Source organism: Thalia democratica, chromosome 7, assembly GCF_965202585.1.
Source record: "Thalia democratica chromosome 7, ktThaDemo2.hap1.1, whole genome shotgun sequence".
NCBI classification, from domain to species: Eukaryota; Metazoa; Chordata; class Thaliacea; order Salpida; family Salpidae; genus Thalia; species Thalia democratica.
In genome coordinates, this window is record NC_139171.1 from 36,267,806 (window position 1) to 36,287,180 (window position 19,375).

Sequence of the window (19,375 nt, forward strand, 5' to 3'; positions counted from 1 at the left end):
AAGTCTTAATAAGTAATCCAATTCTTAAATTAATAGTAAAAAAAGAATATATAAAGTTAAGTCTTGTTTTAATTGACAATTTCAAAGTTTTGCCTTACATTGTGAAGGTAACATGTATAACGAAATCTTTACAACTTAACAAACTTAAAACAAAGTACTAATCAAAATTAGTAAGTACGTTGTCTTAAAATAATCATATTCAATCATATGAAAACAAATCACTTAGCCAAACAGTTCAGGTTAAAATAATTTAGCTAGGAATCAAGCTTTAATCAAAACAAACTAGAAGCAGACGAAAACAACTATTTTAAAATAGTTCTATTTGAAAATTACTTTATTAATAATTTAAAATCTCTTTTATTTTATAAAAAAATGTTTTGTAATAAAAAAAGTCTTAAAATATTGGAAGTAATTTTACAACTTAATAGAAAAATATGTTAGCTTTTTCAATTCAGGTTTTTCTTTTGTTGTAAAATTTTTAACAATTCATGTTTGGTCAAAAGATTTAAGTTAAAAATTAAACCTTTGGTATTGAAAATCATTAGATATATATTTTTTAAACACTTTTTATTAGCTAATATCTAATGAAAAGTTTCGTTTTTCAAATGTGCTCCGTTCGTAAATATATAAATTTTTTCTTGAAATAAACTTTTAAAACTATGTCATTTTTGACATGATTCTTTAAATTGAATAAACTAAATTTTGCTTGATATCAAAAAGTTAACATATAGATAAAAACTTTTGGTAAATTATTTTAAAACAAATCCGTATACAATTTTTTTACCACGTTTTTTCCAGTTTTTTTAGGGGTCGCACAGGAAACAGGAAGCCAGTCGAAACACGCCCCTCGTGTTTTGATATAAGTTTTTAATTTAGAGTATTGCTACTACTAGATTGTAAAATTTTAGATAAAAATTCATTTTAATTCAAATACTTTAATAGTGTTAAGGCGTTAGTAGAGAAATAAATTCTGTTTTTGTAAAAAATAATTTTTTGTACTAAAGAAGTACTAGTTACTTGCTTTTAGATAATGAAAAATCCTTGTGTGAAAAACTATCTTACGTTTTTTGATAAAAAAGTATTAAAGTAGTATGAATTTTTGAATATTTAAATTATTTTTTTAATTTGTTTTACAAATATTTAGTGATCTGCCAGAGTAGCTAAAAACAACCAACCACAAAAATGTTTTGAAAAATCAATCTTATGACCTTTTACAGTAATATCCTTTTTTTTTTGTGAATGTGAAATTAAAACTTTTGGCAAAGATTCATTGTAAAAATTTTAAAAACGTTTTTGCTTAATTTAGACATTCAGATAGTTGATTTTGTAAAAGTCTTTGAATATATGGTGTAATAAGCTTTTATTTACTTTCGAAAAATTTAAATAGAAGTTCATTAGGCTTGTATTTATATAATCTATTTAATATAGTACAATTTAAAGTGAACGAAATTAGTTGACGATTAAATTCATAGGACCATACTAAAGAAATGAAAATCTTTCTTTATCTTACTTATTTTGTGCAAAGGTCAAAATACATTATATAAATTTCTTGTTATTTGTTATATTTAAATTTTGTACACCACTTTTTAAAATCAAAATTAATATACACATGGAATTGATTTTTTTTTACACACTGTATAAAAGCGTAGTAATTTTTTTTTTGATAGTTTTTTTGATAATTAATAAATCACTGAACATAGTAAAAAAGGTAAAGCCTGTAAAACTATTTATAAGAATGAAAGTATGATATGTACATAATTTTTTTAAATCAGGTTTAAGTGGACTTTATACTTTTTCTAAAGATAGTTGTTGTTCCCACTATATAATTGCACAAATTAGCAGACATTTAAATGTAGTTTTTAAATTTGGTGTATGTTATAAAATAGCTTTAAAATTCGCTCTACCTGAATTCTAAAATAAGTTAATTAAAAAACTTTATTTTACGACTAAGATTTACGAAAAAAAAAAACCTTAATAATTCAAGTTTGAATAAAAACTAATACATGTTAAATCAGAAAGAGTAAGAATTTTACATTTTCTAATAAACTTTGTAATATACACGACATTATATTTACAACAGTCTTTACCTAGTTTAAGTTATTTAAAAACATATTATAAGCTATAAAACGTTTTAAACTCTTAAGAAAATTTCAACAGAAAAATTTTATATAAAAGTTACACTTATTAATAATTTATTTTCAACTTATTTTTTTATCATTGTTAAAGTGTATTTAAACTTTCACTGCTTAAAAACTTTACTGTTTTAGACCATTGATAATTTTATCGAGAAGATGTTTTTTTACATTTTTTATACAAATGATTTTTTTTTAATTTTCGTTAATTGATCAAAACATTTCTTACTTGTATAAAGGTAGAAAAACAATACAGAAAAGAGATGTAGTTTAAAGTTTAGAAAAAAAAAATTTTTTTGACTTTTATATAGCCAAAAATGTTGTTTCAAGAAAAAACCGAATTATTATACAAAACAAAATAAGTCATGTATATAATTAGTTTGAAATTCGTTTGTATTTTGAAAAACTAGTCAACTTGTTTTTTTTTAAAGTTTAGTTATGCTTTATTTATAAAAACTTTTTAAAACCTTTTTTTTTAATTGATAAACTTTTAAAACCATATATTTAGTAGTTAAGCATTAGTGTTGTCTAAATCTTAAACATTATTTGTTATACATATTTTAACTATTGCAATCTTCATTAAGCTTTTTTACGATCTATTTCCAAAAAAATATGAAAACTTAGTAAAGTTACTTTATAACTGCTTAAAAATTTAAACTATGTATCTATTATATTACAAATGTTTTGTATTATAAAAAAACTTTTTAAATTTAATTGAACAGTATTAACTTGAAAAATCTTCCGAAAAAAAAACAAAAATAGTTGTAGAAATTTAAAATTATTTAAAATGTCAAGTTATTTCATTGATACATCGATTTTTTTAGAAATCTATAAATATTTGCAGCAGCGCGACTTTAAAGTTGTAAAATCATTGATTTATTTTAGATATTTGAACTCTTTGAACTCAAAAACTAAATGAGGTTTCAGTAAAAAATACATTTCTACAATTTTCTATTTATATGAAAATTTGTATTTGCATCTGTATGAGTAATTATTTAAAAAAAGAAAAGTAAAACTTATATCTTTTTTAAATATTTTAAATTAAACAATTACCTTTTAGTAATTAAGAAAAATAAAATCGTACTTTTTAAGTTTTGAATACATACTTTTTGGGAAGACACACATATATTTTAATTAATACAACAGAACTTTGAACGAACTAGAGGAAAGAGTAAAACAAAATTTCTATAAAAGGGGTTAAGGCTTAGTCAAAAATTTACATTAAAAAAAAAATCTAAAAAAAAATAAACTTTACAACATACAGTAATTACTTATACCACTCAGCTAAGACCACAACTAATATAGATTATACGTTTATAATTTTTTGTTAAATTAAGTTACAATTTCTAAACTCTGTTTAGAAAAATAAAACTTTTTAAAGCAAACTACATAAAGGCAGCACAAAAAAAAATAAAACTTTAAAGCTTTCTAATAAGAACAAATAACATAAGTTAAAACTTTCTAATATATTTTCAATTTTAATTCTTAAATGTAGTAAACTGAGTAAGTAAATTTTTTTAACGTGTAATATTCAAATTTTTTGTAGTTTCGTTTTTTAAACGTAGAAACAGTCAAAATTACCGATAAAAACATCCTAATCGCGTCATAATTACACTGACCTTGTTTTCAGTATAATGTTTACGTTGGTCGACCGTTTTTCAGTTACTTTCAATTTTTTGGCATGTGACACATGTTGGCATTAAAATATTACATGCAGTTTGGTACTTAAATAAATCGCTGTTATACTTAAGAAAATATACTTTTTTTGTTTATATTAAGTCTATATTTTAATACTACCTTTTAATTTTTTAGTTTTTATTTTAACTTTTATTAAACTCACAAAGTTTTAATTTATAAAAGCAAAGTGCACTAAATAAGATTAATAACTTAAACTTTAAATAAAAGTTTGATGTTTAGGTCTTACTTTTGGGTAAAAAAGTTCTTTTTATTATAAAACGTAAAACATTAATCTATGTGCTTTATTTTTATTACGTAAAAACCTACATGTTGCTCATGTTGCTCATGTTTTAGATTTATAAATTTATTCATTCAACATCATGCATGCCCTGTATTACAAATAATACAACAAGCTGATTTTAAATAAGTTTAAAAAAAACAAATAGAAAAATACCTTCAGAATTATAAAACTACAATTCACTAATATTTGCATATTAACAGAATATTATTTTAAAACAGCCTGTAAGCAACTAGATTTAAAGTATATTGCATAACGAAAGAATAATAGAAAAGGTAACAAAACACAATAAACCCGACTGAACGAAATACATAAATCAGAATAACTACAGTACAAGATAGTTCAAAAAGATTGAAAGATTAAGTTCACTACGCAGTCGTAATAATGTCTTAAAAGATTACCTAGCCATTGGTTTAACAACACTGACCTGTTTTCCCTCGAAAATAAAACACTATTTTAAACTTTGCATATTATTGTTTAAATCCTTAATGATCTGTTTGTTATGCTTGTCTTTTGTCTTTTAAAAATTTCAAGTCAAACGCTTGATAAAAAAAAATTTTCATATAAAAAGTAGCTAATGCTTTATTAGTACTTATTATTACTAATGAATTTAAATTTTTATGTTTAGTACTTTTTATTTTATTTTAAGTTAAGTTTAAAGAAACTTAAACTTTTCCAAAGTTTAAGAAAATATGTTATAGTTTTAAGGCTATTTGGCGCACATACAACATTTTCATAAGGAAAATCAAGGTTATTTTCTCTTAGATAAAAAAAAGTATTTTAAATTTATGTGACGCATGAAAATATTATTTGTAAACTAATGAGTTTAAAGAGTTCATTGAAAGCCTACTGTATAAATTCGGCTAAAAGTGTGTAAAGAAAGTGCGATAGTGTAACAAAAACTATAAGGTTTTTATTTATTCTAAACGTAATACTATACAGCTTCATTATCGTGCTTTGAGCCAAACTTTTTTCTTTTGCTTTTTCTCGTTGTACTTTTCTATTATATTTTTCAAACTAAGAACATATCACTGGAAGTACAGGAGGTAGAATGTACAACAAAGAAATTTACTTTTTTAAGTAGCTTTTTTTTGTAACATTTAGATATGACGCTTTAAAACAAAATATTTGTTATCGTATTTGTATAAACCTTGATTTGTTTATTATTTTCTTGAAAATTAACTCAAGTAGTATTTATCTGCTGTAGATTTTATACTAAATACACGATGTTTAAAGATGAAAGAGAATAGTTATGATAACAGCTTTTTAAAGTATTCTTGTGAAAATTAAAACTTCAAGTTTGTATAAGATACAACACTTTGATTTTAAATTTAAAAATCATCTTTATCAACATAAAAAAAAATTGATAAGTAAAGCATAAACTTTGCGATTAAAATAATAGACTTTAACGTAGGCACAGTTTTTATGTCTTAAAAAGCAGGATTACTTATTTTAAACAAGCTATTCCAAATGAGCTGTACTAATCCTATATTAATAACTAATCAAATATAAAAGATAAAAGTTTATTACTTATAATATTTTAACAAACTTTTAAATAATTTAAGTAGTTTGCTGTTTTTACTGTTTTTTACATACTAGTTTAAAATTAAAGGTTTGCAGACCAAAAAAAAATTGAAATAAATTAAATTATAGTAAATATAATTACAAAACTATATACAAACCGTTAAAAACAGGTAATGTATAAAATGTTGTACTTTGCACAAACATAACTCTTTTAGTCATATGTTTTTTTGAACTTAATACTAAGTAGCTTAGCACAGCCTTCTATTTTACTAATTAAAAATAATAATTTAAAAATTGAGCAATTGTTCAAGGAAATGATTTTTATTTATTTTTTATAATGATTAGGAAATTGATTTTAATACATTACTAAAACCCGAGTTAAAGGTTAATTTTAAGATATAAGATTAACAGATGCCACTTGAGCATAAATTACTAGAAATACTCCCAGAAAGCAGCAGCTCGTGTAAGTTTGACACAGGAAATTTTTTGAACAAAACAAAATTGCATAATCAACTTTAATTAAAGCAATCTTTAGAAGAAACTGGCTCCAAAGCACGTGCCTCCGTGACATCATATTCACAGCATTACGCCTCGGCATGTGTTGTTCAGAAAGCAATAACGAGCTTTTTCGCATTTGAAAAAAAAAGCAACCAGGTTCGATGTAATAATTAGTTTAAACGGAAAAAAAGTTGAGTTAATTAGCAAAATGTTAAACACGTAGCTGGTAAATGTTACTTTTGCAGCTTGAAACTAATTAAGTCGAGTCGGCACGCGATGAGATTAATATCAACGTTACTGCGGTACACCACGATGTAACTGCATTTTTTATTTAGCTTGTTTTTGATTTTAAATCAAATTTAGATTGTTTGCCTGATGCGCTGAAGCATACGCACTTTTTTTTAAACATTTACTACGGTCTAAAAAAAAAAATAAGCTGATGAGTGTTCTGTTTCGAGTTAAAACAAAGAACTGTTTCAAGTGTTTTATACAAGTTTACAGTTATGACTAGCTGTATTATTAATATTTTTTTGAATTAGATGATCTTTATTAGAAGTGGTCAATTTTAAGCTTCTATTAGTATTGTATACAGTATACCTATCAATTCAGTTTTAAACTAGATAACTTTAAAAGAATTAAAAACTTCTAACTACAATAGAAATAACTATAATGTACCCTGAAATTATGAACATAACATTTGCGAAAGAAGAAAGCAAAGTCGATTCACCATGGAAACCTTACGACGAAGCGTTGCGAACGATAGAAATGGTCTATTTGATTGTGCTAATGGTCGTTGGTTCACTTGGTAACCTACTCGTCATTTCCTCCATAATTCACGAAAGACGGGTCAACAAAAGCGGAAACATTTTCATCATCAACCTCGCTGTTGCAGACCTGTTTGTTAGTTTTGTTTTAACTATAAACACTTTAATTTTAGATGTTAAGAGTTAATGTTCTAAGTGTCCTAACCTTTAAAATTCTAATTATTGAAAGGTTTTTTAAATAAAATGCATCGAGGTTACCATAATTTATGACTACAATTTTATAGATGTTATTTATATCTACACTCTTATAATTAAAACTTTACAGTTTATAAAGCAACGTGCTTAAAAGTAATAGATACTTTTTTATAGTTTAGCTGTTAAGCAGAGCGCTTGTTTACATGAATAAAATAAAACTCTTTTTTTTAAATAAAATAAACTTAATTATTGTTCCTTAGTTAAAACTTAAAAAAAATTAACGAACTAAAACTCATTTATATTGCGTTAATTTTTTTTTTCTAAAAACTGAGCTAGTGTTTGTAACTTTATAAAATAGACAGCACTCTAATGAAAGTAAAAAGGAGTTGTAAAATAAAAGTAAAAGATTACTTCTATCAGTGGTTCATTTGCGGTAATAAAAAACCCAATAGGTATATTTTCAGAATTCTTATCTCTGTACCCAAATAGTAGATTAAATCAATTATTATGAACATAGTTGTTTACAAATTTTTATAAAGTTTTAATGTGATTTTGTTTTTGCAAGGTTTTGAACAAAGTTAAATAACAAAATAATTTTTGTATAATTGAAAAGTGTGCAATAGTTTCGTACAATTTTTTTTTATTTGACAATTTATAAATTAAACTGATTTACCTTAACTTCAAAGTTTCAATTCATTAAACAAAAATATAAATAGTTTATAATTAAATTTAAAAGTTACAAATTACTTCTAATTTGAATATATCGTACAGTTTCGTATGAGAAAAAATTGTCTAGATTACTTTTAAATTCTTTGATTATGAGTAGAAACTAATTTAAAACTAATTTTAAAAGAAATATTTTCCTCACACTTAATTTGGCTAAAAGAATTTGTCAAATTCGTATTTTCTTTGTCTAAATTTTCAATTTGTACAACAACATCCTTTTCAAACTATTTTGTAATTACATTTTATTTAGAATCGTGTTAATATTAAAATACATTATAGGTAAGGACATGTATTTTTATATTTATTTAATTGGTGTATTAATAAGCTCAATTTTTTAAACAAAGTTAGGTTTTGAAAACAAAGCTCTGTCTAACTAGAATGCTGTATTTCTAATAAAAACATGTAACTTTCTGTGGTACAAGTGCAAATTTTTAAAATGTTTTGTAAATAAGATATTTGTTATAGTAACTTTTGACAACAGCTTTATCTAACAACAAAGATGTTTTATAATAGTACATTAGGTTGTTGTTAATGATAATGAAAGGCAAATTTATATGAAAAACATTCTAAATAAAACTAATTTAAAAAATACTTATTATTATCTGGTATGTATTGGTTATTATAAAAATTCTAATAAGTATATAGTAATTTTTGTAATTTTAAAGATGAAATTAATATTTTTTCAAAGTATTTAAAGCTTGTTTAGACTAAAAATGAGTTTTTTTATTGAAAATTCTACACAAAAAACCTGAGAAACTGTTAGAATAATAAAACTATTATGAAAAAACAAAATGTATTTTCTGTTATTTCTAAAAGTATGTTATAGTAAAGATTTTACTTTTACTAAACGTTAGTAGAACTGACAAAATATTGTGTGCTGTTAAATAATTTTTTTCTCAGATGCTGAAGGAAAGACAATTAATTTGTTGTTATTAGTATGACTTCTCTTATTTAAGTTTGTTTTAGTTAATTTACGCTTAAAAAAAATTTAAAAGTAAATTTTCATGTAAGGTTTTTTTAATTTTTTAAAAACGATAACTTTTTTATAAACCTTAAACTAAAAACGAAAAAAGAAAAGCATTTAAAACTTAGTTTACAGATTTCATTGGGGTTTTTAAGAAATTTTTTTACAAAATAAAATTAAACTCAAAAAAACAGCTTGTAGTGAGTAAACAAGCCTTTAATGCTATACATATTTCAAATAAGCATAATTAGTTTATAAATGTTTTAAACTATTTTTATGTTTAAAAATTAGCATAAACATTGCAAACTCATAAAATGCAACTATAAAACATTAGTATATTGATTAAACTGACTTATAAACAAGATGTATACAATTAAAACAACTTAAAGGTAAGTTTTGACCTAAAAATATTTTAAAACGTTATCTAAGTTTTGAGAAAACAAGTTGAATTATGTTAAATAAAATGTGGCTAAACTTATTACAACCTCTATTAAATTAGTTTTTTTGAATGGTAGCCAGCAACCACTAAATGATTAAAGCCAAGTTCAGAACACTAGGCAAGTATTTACTTTAAATTTAATAATATTATGTTTAGTAGTAAAGTTTTTTAGTTGTTTTAAATAAAGTTAAAGTTATAAAAAAAATACTTACTTACTTTTTACTTTTATCTTTATTTAACACTTGTGCATTTATAATATCAGATACTATTAAAAATTTACGGTTGAAAGTTAATTGGAAAGTTTCATTATGAAAATATGTTAAACCGTAGTAATTAAAATAGTTTTCTAATTAATATAACAACGTTTATACTTTGTGTAGAAAATATTGGTTCCTAGACCCATACTTCTCTTTTGTTTTTCGTTTTTTATAGATTAGCTCATTTTAGAAAAAAATACTGTAAAAAAATGACTTTTTTATGTTTTGTTCTTTTTATACTAAACATTTTAAACACGGTTTGTTCTCAGCTTACATAGAGTTGAGGTTGAAATAAAACTATACTTTTCTATTTTTGCTTTTTATTTAAAATTTTATTGATGTGCTTAACTACCCTTTACAAATACTTTATAACTCTTTTATGAAACTACAACTAAAATTTCATAAAAAACATGAATTGCTAAAAAATTTAAAAAAAAATTAGAAAATGTTTTGCTTTCTCAATGAACTAAAGTTCTTAAACTTTTATAAGATCTAAATAACTTTATAAAATATTTTCAAGGCAACTGGTGTGTATGTGCCCACTATGCTTGCCAACGTGGTACTGAGAGGAGACAATGCCCTCGAAAACCCCCCTGTCCTGTGCGACATCGCTGGCTACGGCATCACATTCTGCTGCGCCTGCTCCATACAGACGCTTTCCGTAATTTCAATCAACAGGTTGGTTGAGGGAAACCCTAAGAGTTTGTTTGAGCACAAGTGTGACCGAAAATATAACAAAAAAAGTTTGATGTATCTTATGGTTGAAAATAACATATAAAAAAAATTTATAACAAAAAATTTCTAAAGTTTATTTCTAAGTGAAACAGTATTGTATATTTTTAATATTTTAATAAAAAAATAAATAATAAAAAAATCTAAGTATAAGTGAGACTTTATTGTTGCAGTTTAGTTAAAGGTAAATTGTTTTCGAAGACATTCACTTAAACCAAATAAAATTAAGACAAAATATATTTTACTAAATTAATAATAAATTTAAATAACCTTTATTAAGATAAAAATTTTTAAGTAATTTATCCTGAAATTTTAATTAAGTTTGAAGTTTTTAGTTGAATAACAATTAAGTTATTAAGATCATCAAAATGTTAAGTGTTTGTTAATTGATAAAAATGCTATAACTTGTTTTTTATTCAAAAAAGTTTCTTTTTTTTAGCATTTTTGTGTTGTTTACTAAAACTAAAGATTACTACTAAACAAATATTTACAAGCTATCCAGTGAATTATATGAATTTAAACCTTAGATTATTGTAACGACAATTTTAATAAAAAAGTAATCAAAAACAGTTTACTTCAAATCAATAGAATTTTGTTAAACATTTTTGAAAACAATAGTGTTAATAAATTAAGTAGTAAAAATATAATAAAAATATTGAGTTTTTTTGTCATAAACATATTTATCTACTAAAAAATAATTATGGTATTTTTTGAGTACTTATGTTATTAAAAATTAGGCTTTTTAAAATACTTTTGATTAAATAGTATTTTATTTAAAAAATTTTTTGTTTGTTGTCTTAAATTAAGTGCTTTTAATATTCAAACACTATGATTTTTTGGATTTTTTCAACAGATAATTATTTTTGTTTTTATAAATACTTTTTTAATTTAAGATTTTTTAATAGGAGTTTTACTGTTAAATATCTTTTATACATAAATTCTTTACTAAGCATTAATTATTAACTTAAAAGGATCTAGAACTAAAATATTATATAGTTATTTTGACAGCGTTTTTAGAACATACACTCAAATCGATATTTGAAAACACATGAAAAGAAAAAAATCCACATGTAATTTAGTATATTTTAAAACAGCTCAATGAGTAAAGATCTAAATTTAGAACTTACACTAAACACATTAAGTTAAATAAGAAAGTTTAACTTAAATTAAATATCTGCAAAAGCTCTTTTACTTATACATCATTTTGACAAAAAAAGAAAGCTTTAGTTTGTTAAGTAGTATGTCAATATTCAGCAGCATAAACAAACTTTTTTCTTCTAACATAGATGAGTTATTTATCATTTTGAAAGCTATTAACAACATTTTTTTTTTTTTTTTTCATAAAAGCGAATGTCATGCAAACAATCCTTTTGTTCACTATAAAAACAAAAAAAATCTCTATCAATTATAAACAGTAGTTTATACTTTTTAGTCTAATGATCTTTTATATCATATGATTCATACAAAATATGTTAATTGTAATAACTATTATTTCATTCTGCTTGTGTGCAAAACTAATATAAAACATGTTATAAAACTTTTAATGATAGATACACCGCAGTAGTGAAGAATGTGTCGTACAAGAAATACTTCAACAAATACATGTGTTGTTTGTGGGTCATGTTCACATGGTTCTGGCCAGCTATTCTCATGATACCTACTTTGTATGGGGATTGGAGCGGTCTTAGGTCAGTTTTTGATGCTTTGTTTTTGATAACTCAACTACGTTGTATAAATTATTACAAAGTAGTTCTTTTTTAATACTTTTTCAAAACTTTATGAAAGAATAACTTCGCATAATACATGCAATTGACTTTAGTTAGTTAATTTTTTTCATATATAGTATGTTTTTAACGTCTGAAAGTGTCTTATTTTGTTAGTTTAAGGTTTGCCTTACTAAAATTACTAAAATTAAATGAAGTTAAAAATTTAACTTTTATTAAAAATCTCTTAATCAAACATATATTATTTTAGACGTTTAGTTAAGTTAAAGAAAATTTATGTTTTGCATTAAAAGTTGTTAAGTTATGGAATATTTAATAAAAATATACATTTTATTGAAATACAGTTTAAAACATACAGAATGAAATTAAGTAAGGCTAGTTTTATTTGATTTAATTTTTTTTTAAATTGTGTCAAATAATTAAAGCTTTTTTTATTAAAAAATTCAACAATTTAACTTTAATAGCCAAATTAAATAAAATTAACATTGTTAAAGGAAAAAAACGTGTCTTGTAACACTGGACAACAGTTATTAAATTAAACACCAAAGCTATAGTTTGTCGTAAAATAAATAAAAATTTTTAATCAAATCACCTTAATCGAAACTATGCATCGCCTGTATAATATCTGCAAATAAATCATTAACGTCACACGACTTTTGCAAAAAGCGTGATGGCATCTAGTCGATTAAAACTGTGTTAGCGAAATCACCGCTCGTAAACGTGAATTATATTTACGCTCGTCAACCGCGTATGGTGTGTATGTGGTCTGCGATGCAATTTGTTTTGTGTCGACAACTTCCCGCCTTTTGAGAAACGATATTCAATTTTTGTAATACGACTGCTTTGCACGTAAAATTCAGCTTTTCTAAAATGTTTTTACGGTTTTGGGTTTTATTATTTTCTAACTTGTGTATTTTCTCAGGTATGACCCTAAAGTCATGGAGTGCTTATGGAATGATAACAAGTCTGAAAGTTACAACGTGTTTTTTATGACATTGGCCATCGTGGTTCCACTACTTGTTATAGCCTGTTGCTACCTAAAACTATTTAGGTTTGTATAAACTCGTTGAAACGATATTAAAAGAATTTTTAAAGTTCTATAAGCCTTTTAATGTATATTTAACTCAAAAAGTATTATAAAACTGGTGAATTTCCACAAAAGCCTTTTTAAAGGTCAAAAACATTTATTCATAAATTATTTAAAAGCACAATCACTAAAATGTTAAAGTCAGATTGAAGAAAAATACGTATAGTTTAAATTTATAAAAAATTAACTGTTTTAAATATTATATGAGTAATTTTCTAAATTAATTACGATTTTTATTTTTTAACTCTTTATAAGAAACTATTAAAGTATATGCATAATTAGAAAAAAAACTATTACCTTTTCAATTGAAAAAAAATTTCTTAAACTTTTTAGCCTTTTTTTTATATACCTTATATTTAGCCTTTTAAACTTTCCTTGTAAGAAAGAATAGTATAAGTTATATTGAAAAACTTTATTTATCTTTATCTTAAGAAGCTTATCATGTCTATTGCATAACTTTATCGTAAGAAAATTTCCAAACACTTCATGCTTATTGTTTAAACATTGCTCACATTTTTTAGTCATGTTAAAGTAAGCTTTTGAAAACGCTTATTTATCTTTTAAGCAATTAATTGTCTATCAAATTGTCCGATACATAATTTATATATTCTTTTATTTAAACTACTAATGAAATTATAATTCTAAAATTCTAGAAATTTTGTACACTAACTAGGGTTGTGAAAAAATACTTTTTTTTTTGTTTTAGTTTTCAAAAATCACGTAGGCTAATTTTGCAAAATCAAACAAACTACATTCTACCGTTAAATGTGAGCAAGGTTTAAAGAATGGGATCACAATTTAATGAGTTTAAGTGCACAAAACCACAAGCTTTTCTTCAGTTTAGTAACTTTAGAAGACTACTTACCTAAAAAATTTATAAGTTGCCTTTAACCCAAAAACCTTATTTTGTTTATACGTTTTTATAAGCTTTAACTGATTTAACCTTGTATAGTTTATTTCTAAAAGCTTTTCAAATTGTTAATAATTAAAACCAGATGGTAGCTAATTAAAATCAAACAAACTTAGAGGCTTTTAGCTATAAAGTTTACGTTACATTCTTAGTATTTTACACTAAAAGTTGTCAAAAGCTTAACAAATTAGGTATTTTAAGTCTTTTTAGAAACTAAAAATAGACGAAAATTATAAAACTTTTAAAAGTTAGTTAGTTGTATTGTTGAAAAAGAGAAAAAATATATTCAGCTATCAGAATAAAGTTTGTAAACTTTAGTAAACAATGTTATCAAATGTCAGTAAGGACTATTTACTAAAATTTAGCGTGAAGATATTTTTAGCAGATAAACTTTGTTTTTTACGTAAAACTGTAGCAGGTTTTTACGTTTTAGATTTAAGCTTTATGTAAAATATTTTATTATTGGACTTGCTTTTACTAAATTTAGAGTTTTGATCTTAGTTAGAAGTAAATCTATTGCTTTTTATCTGTAAAAGAAATAATAAGTTAAATGTTTTATAGTTATCATTAGAATAACCAATGTTTCTTTTTTGCAATTCAAGTTTATAGTTTACTTATAAATTAATACTTAGAAAAACATTCATTAAACTAAAAATATGTACTTAAACTTTAATACGTATGGTAGTTTCTGCTTTTGATAAACAGAAATTTTATTAATTTTTTTTTAATTGTTCCACAACCGTTAGATGACTTTTGATAATTGTGATGCCGTTAACAAAGCATCAAAAATTGTAGTTTAATCGGAAATAAAAGCTTTTTTTTTGCATGCTTTATGATTGTCGTGAAGTTAAAAACAATAAATAAAATGAACAGTAAGAATTTGTCAAACTTATAAAGTAAGATTTTTTCATTTGTATAGAACCGATTTGAACAAAAAAAAAAGCTTAACTTTGTAATTAACTATCTAAACAATAACCTGTTTTTTAATTCTTTTTAGATGATAGAAAGTTGTTTTTTAACAAAAAACTCAATGCTTCTTAATTAACTCATATACATACTGCAATGCTACATTTTAAAATGTAATCTTGTCCTAAAGAAAAAAAAATTATAACAAATATATCAATGATCATGTACATTTTTTAATAAGTTTTAAGAATGAAAACAACCAACACAAAAATTTATCATCAAAATAGTTTAGATAACTAATGACTAAGTTTACAAAATATTTTCTATAAAAAAGTCTATAACCTGTAAAATTTATGAACAAATTTAAGATTGATTTAAGTTTTCAGCAACAATTTTTCTAATAAACCTTTTATAGAAGCCATGGTTTTTAAATTTTTTTATAAATAAAAACTGAATCTAATGTAAGTTAAATTTTTCAAGCATCTAAAGTTTTTTTAACAATTCTTTAATTTTTATGAACTAAAAAAATTTTTTTTACAGGTTCGTCAAAAGAAGGTCTAAGGAAATTCTAGCGGTAGTCGCCAAAGGGACAGTCAAAAAGCGCGTCCAGGACCATTCCATCCGGCTGCTGCAAAGAGAACTGACCTTGATACGAACACTGAGTGTCGCTGTTGCGTGCTTCGCGGTTTGCTGGCTTCCGTACGGCCTCACAATAATGATCGAGCCCGACGGGGACAAGCATTTGAAAAAAGTACATTTGTTGTACTAACTATACTATAATAAAGTAAAAAGATAAATATTTTCATGAGGTTTTTTATACTTAGCTTGTTTTAGTTTTTGATAAGTTGTACTAAATTTTTATCTTCATTTAGGTGTTATCTTGCATTACCGAGATCAAAGCTAATAATCTAGTCTTTAACATAAAACTAAATTTTTAAAAGTAAGTTAACCATCAAAACTTAAATAGATAGTTGGCTGGCTCGGCGTCAGTAACTCCGGAGCCAACTTCATTATCTACGGGCTCCTTAGTCCCACCTACCGGAAAGGCTACCTCAACCTCATCTACGACCTGTTCCAGTGCAAGCAGCGAAAGCGGAAGATGAAACAAAAGAACAGCTTCGTCGCCTCGGTGAACAACCACGTCACAAACAACAACTTCCACAAGCCCACGACCATACGAAACTGGGGGGACAAATCGTCCCCGTCCGTCAAGCTCGCCTCCGGTCAGATCCCAGCTTCCATGTTGCGGGGTTCCCCGAAGCCGACCACCGTCGTGGTCATGGACAAACGCGGCTTTGACACGCAGGTGTGCCTGTCCCGCGCGTCCATGGATGTGCTGGAGAAGCAGAGCAACTGCGTGGAAGTGAACTTCGGTGTGGTCCGGTTCGACTTGGACAGTTTGAGTTCTGGTGGTTCCAGCAAATCTTGATGTGTTTTCAGTTGTGTGCACGGTTATGTTCGGGTTGAGTTGGTGTTGATGAACGGTTGGTTCGCAGAAGTTTTCGTCGTTATGCTGCTCAAACAAGTTTATTCCATTTCGTCACAGTTGTATTTTTGTTGTGGACATTAAAGAACTACAGAAAGCTTGCACTTTATTAACTTGGAACAGTTTAAGTTCAAAAATATAAAAAAAATTTCAAAATGTTTTAAAAGTGTTATAACTTTTTATGGACTTTTTTGCTATTTTTTTATTTTTTGTTAATTAAACATAGTAAAAAAGCTTTTTAACTGTTCATTCTTATTTTTTTTGTATTGAAATTTTTTTATATTGCATTATATACTGAGTTAAATTAGTCATTGTATAACTATAGTAAAAGTTTTGTAAAATGAGTTTTAATGTTAAAAACAAACTTATTTAGCAAGAGTGTATTATAATCTAAAAAAACTCATAAGTAAGCTAAATTTGTCAATAGTTACATGTTTTTTACTATATGTAATGAAATAAAGTATTTTTTTTACATTAACCTCTGTTTTTATAACAAAAAGAAAATTACAATGAATATGTTTTTATCTAAAAAGATTTAATGTATAAACTAAGATAAAATATTAAAAACCTTACTCGAAAAAATGCATTCACTTACCTAAAACTAACATTTATTTGATATCTCTCAGAAAATATTAAACCGTCAGTCTTAAATATCTAAACTGAACAATTAAGTACACTAGTTGATTAGTATTTAATTTAATTGCTCTATATTATCTCTACTGTTCTGTTATAAGGTCTTATAGTCTAATGGGAACGGGTCAGAAAAGCACGGGTGACACTTTAGCACGGTGTGACATTTTAGCACGGTGTGATACTTTAGCACAGAGTGACAATTTATAACAGAGTGTCACTTTAGCACGGCGTCACTTTAGCACGGAGTAACATTTTAGCACAGAATTTATTTTGCATTTTTTTCTTTGCTTAAATCATATTAGGTACTGTATTGTTTAAAAATCTAGAAAGAACTATGCAACATGTAAACTAAAAGTTAGCAAGCTTTAAATGAGTTACAAGTTTAAGCTTTAGTTAAAACTAAATAAAAATAAATTTAAAAACTTTATTTGTTTTACTATTAATTTTAGATGAAAATATTTTGATACTTTTACTTTAAAGTTTTCGACATTCGTAGTTAGATAAAGCTAGCAATAAATACAAGCTCTAAGATTATTAAAACTGTTTTTGAATGCTGTAAGTAAATTTAATAAGGCTAAACTTTAAGCGTAAGTTTAAAATAAAAAGTGAGATATATAAAAATTATAAACTTTCTTACTTCATTTTAATCCCATAGTAAAAACTTATATATAATTTTTTAAATATGATATTTTTTAAATTGTTACGACTAGTTTTCATAATTATTTGTTTGTTAAGTTAATTATTTTATATAGTTTAACATAATTTAAATGAATTTTTTAAAAGGTTTTAAATTATTACGTGCTAAAGTGTCACTCCGTGCTAAAGTGACGCTGTACTTTTCTGACACCTACCCAGTCTAATAGTTTGGGTAAATAGTTTTGTATTGACTTTTAATATAAAGTACGTTGCTTAATTCAAAATTTTTTTATTTAAGTTTTCATTCTTCAGTCCTCACTCCTCATAATATCACTTAAACTGCATCTAATTTTCTATTTATACTCAAATGTTATATAAACATAATATTACTTACTACTTTTAGTGTAAAAAACTAACTTAAAAACTCACGCACAGTTTGCTTCTTTGCCAAACAAAAACTGTGTTTTAAACAAGTGATTTTTTTTTTAATTTTTTTTCCCTAATAATTAAAAAGTTGTTAATATCATGGTGAATAACAAATCAAACATTTTCTTTTTACTACAAACACTATTTTTAAAAGTATTTAAATTAGTTTTATTTTTGTAAAATTAAGTTATATATAATTTTATTTGAAATTGTAATTTAAAATTTTAGTAATATTCAAGTAATTCAAGTTAGCCTAGCATTATAAATTGAAAAAAAAAAATTAAACAAAAGAGCCTAAAAGAGATAAAAAAAAGCGTTCAAAAAAGTTTGGATCTGGTGTAAAAAGGAGCCTTTCGGCTATTAAGTCGTATACAACATGCTTATAAAGTTTCTTACGAGCTATTACACATAGTTTTTTTTATCATATAAATATTTAAATCTTTACTAATAAAACAATCAGTAAAACGAAATGAAAGAAAATAAAACTAAACGAAAATTAACTGAATTTTGTGTTTAATAATGTACTATGAATCATGTTTAGTAACACAAGAACAAAAAAATAAGGTGTGTTTAATAGGTTTGAATGAGTTATTAAAAATGCAAATAACATTTTTTAATTCGAATTTTTCCTGTAAAATATAGGCAAATAACTACTGCTATTAAATACATCAGAAAATTACATTTTCACCAAAAAAAATATTTGTTTAAGGACTAAAACTTCCAAGTATGGAATTCTAAAAAAACAAAAAGATTTTCTGAAACTTTTTAATCGCCAAAAGAGTATTGATAAAATATGTATAAATAGCAACAAGGAAGATTAAAAAAAATTGTGTTATTGAAGTGTCTTGAAACAATTTCGAAATTTGTAAAGTAAGGTAACATTCATAAATTTTCCAAATAAAATTTTTTCAAAAATTAACACTTCATTATAGAATAACTACTTTAAAGTACAACATCATAATAAACTTACTTTAAAGTATCAAAAATCTAACTAGCGTTCGTAAAGAAAACTCCGCAGTTTTAGACTGACATTCCTCAAATTAAACAGTAATATTCCTGACTTTTGTTGGTCGTCGCCCACTTTAGCTTATAATCAGAGGAAACGACGTAGCCTGTAGATGTATATTAACTGCGTAGCCTACTTATAGTAAAATTTTTCAGAACTTAAAGCATTTGTTCTTGACAAATTGTCAAAAAAACCAAAAACTTTTAGAGAAAAAAGTTAATGATCTGCTCAATAAAATGCTTAAACTAAATTATGTTAGTAGTTTTTTTTTTTTAGAATTTAAACTGACATTTTCGAATATTTTCTAAAATTAAATGCTCAATAAAGAAAAATTTTACAATTTAAAAAACCAATT

At 24.6% G+C, this 19,375-nt stretch overlaps 1 protein-coding gene across 1 annotated transcript; it reads left to right on the forward strand.

Moving 5' to 3' along the window:
• Positions 1-6,791: 6,791 nt before the first annotated feature.
• On the forward strand, positions 6,792-16,630 carry LOC145840550 (melatonin receptor type 1C-like). The gene is made up of 6 exons (XM_082947848.1): positions 6,792-7,029; positions 9,995-10,152; positions 11,757-11,894; positions 12,853-12,981; positions 15,374-15,584; positions 15,801-16,630. Exons 1-6 carry the CDS (start codon positions 6,799-6,801, stop codon positions 16,260-16,262), a joined length of 1,329 nt encoding a protein of 442 aa, XP_082803974.1. The 5' UTR covers positions 6,792-6,798; the 3' UTR covers positions 16,263-16,630.
• The last annotated feature ends 2,745 nt before the right edge of the window (positions 16,631-19,375 follow it).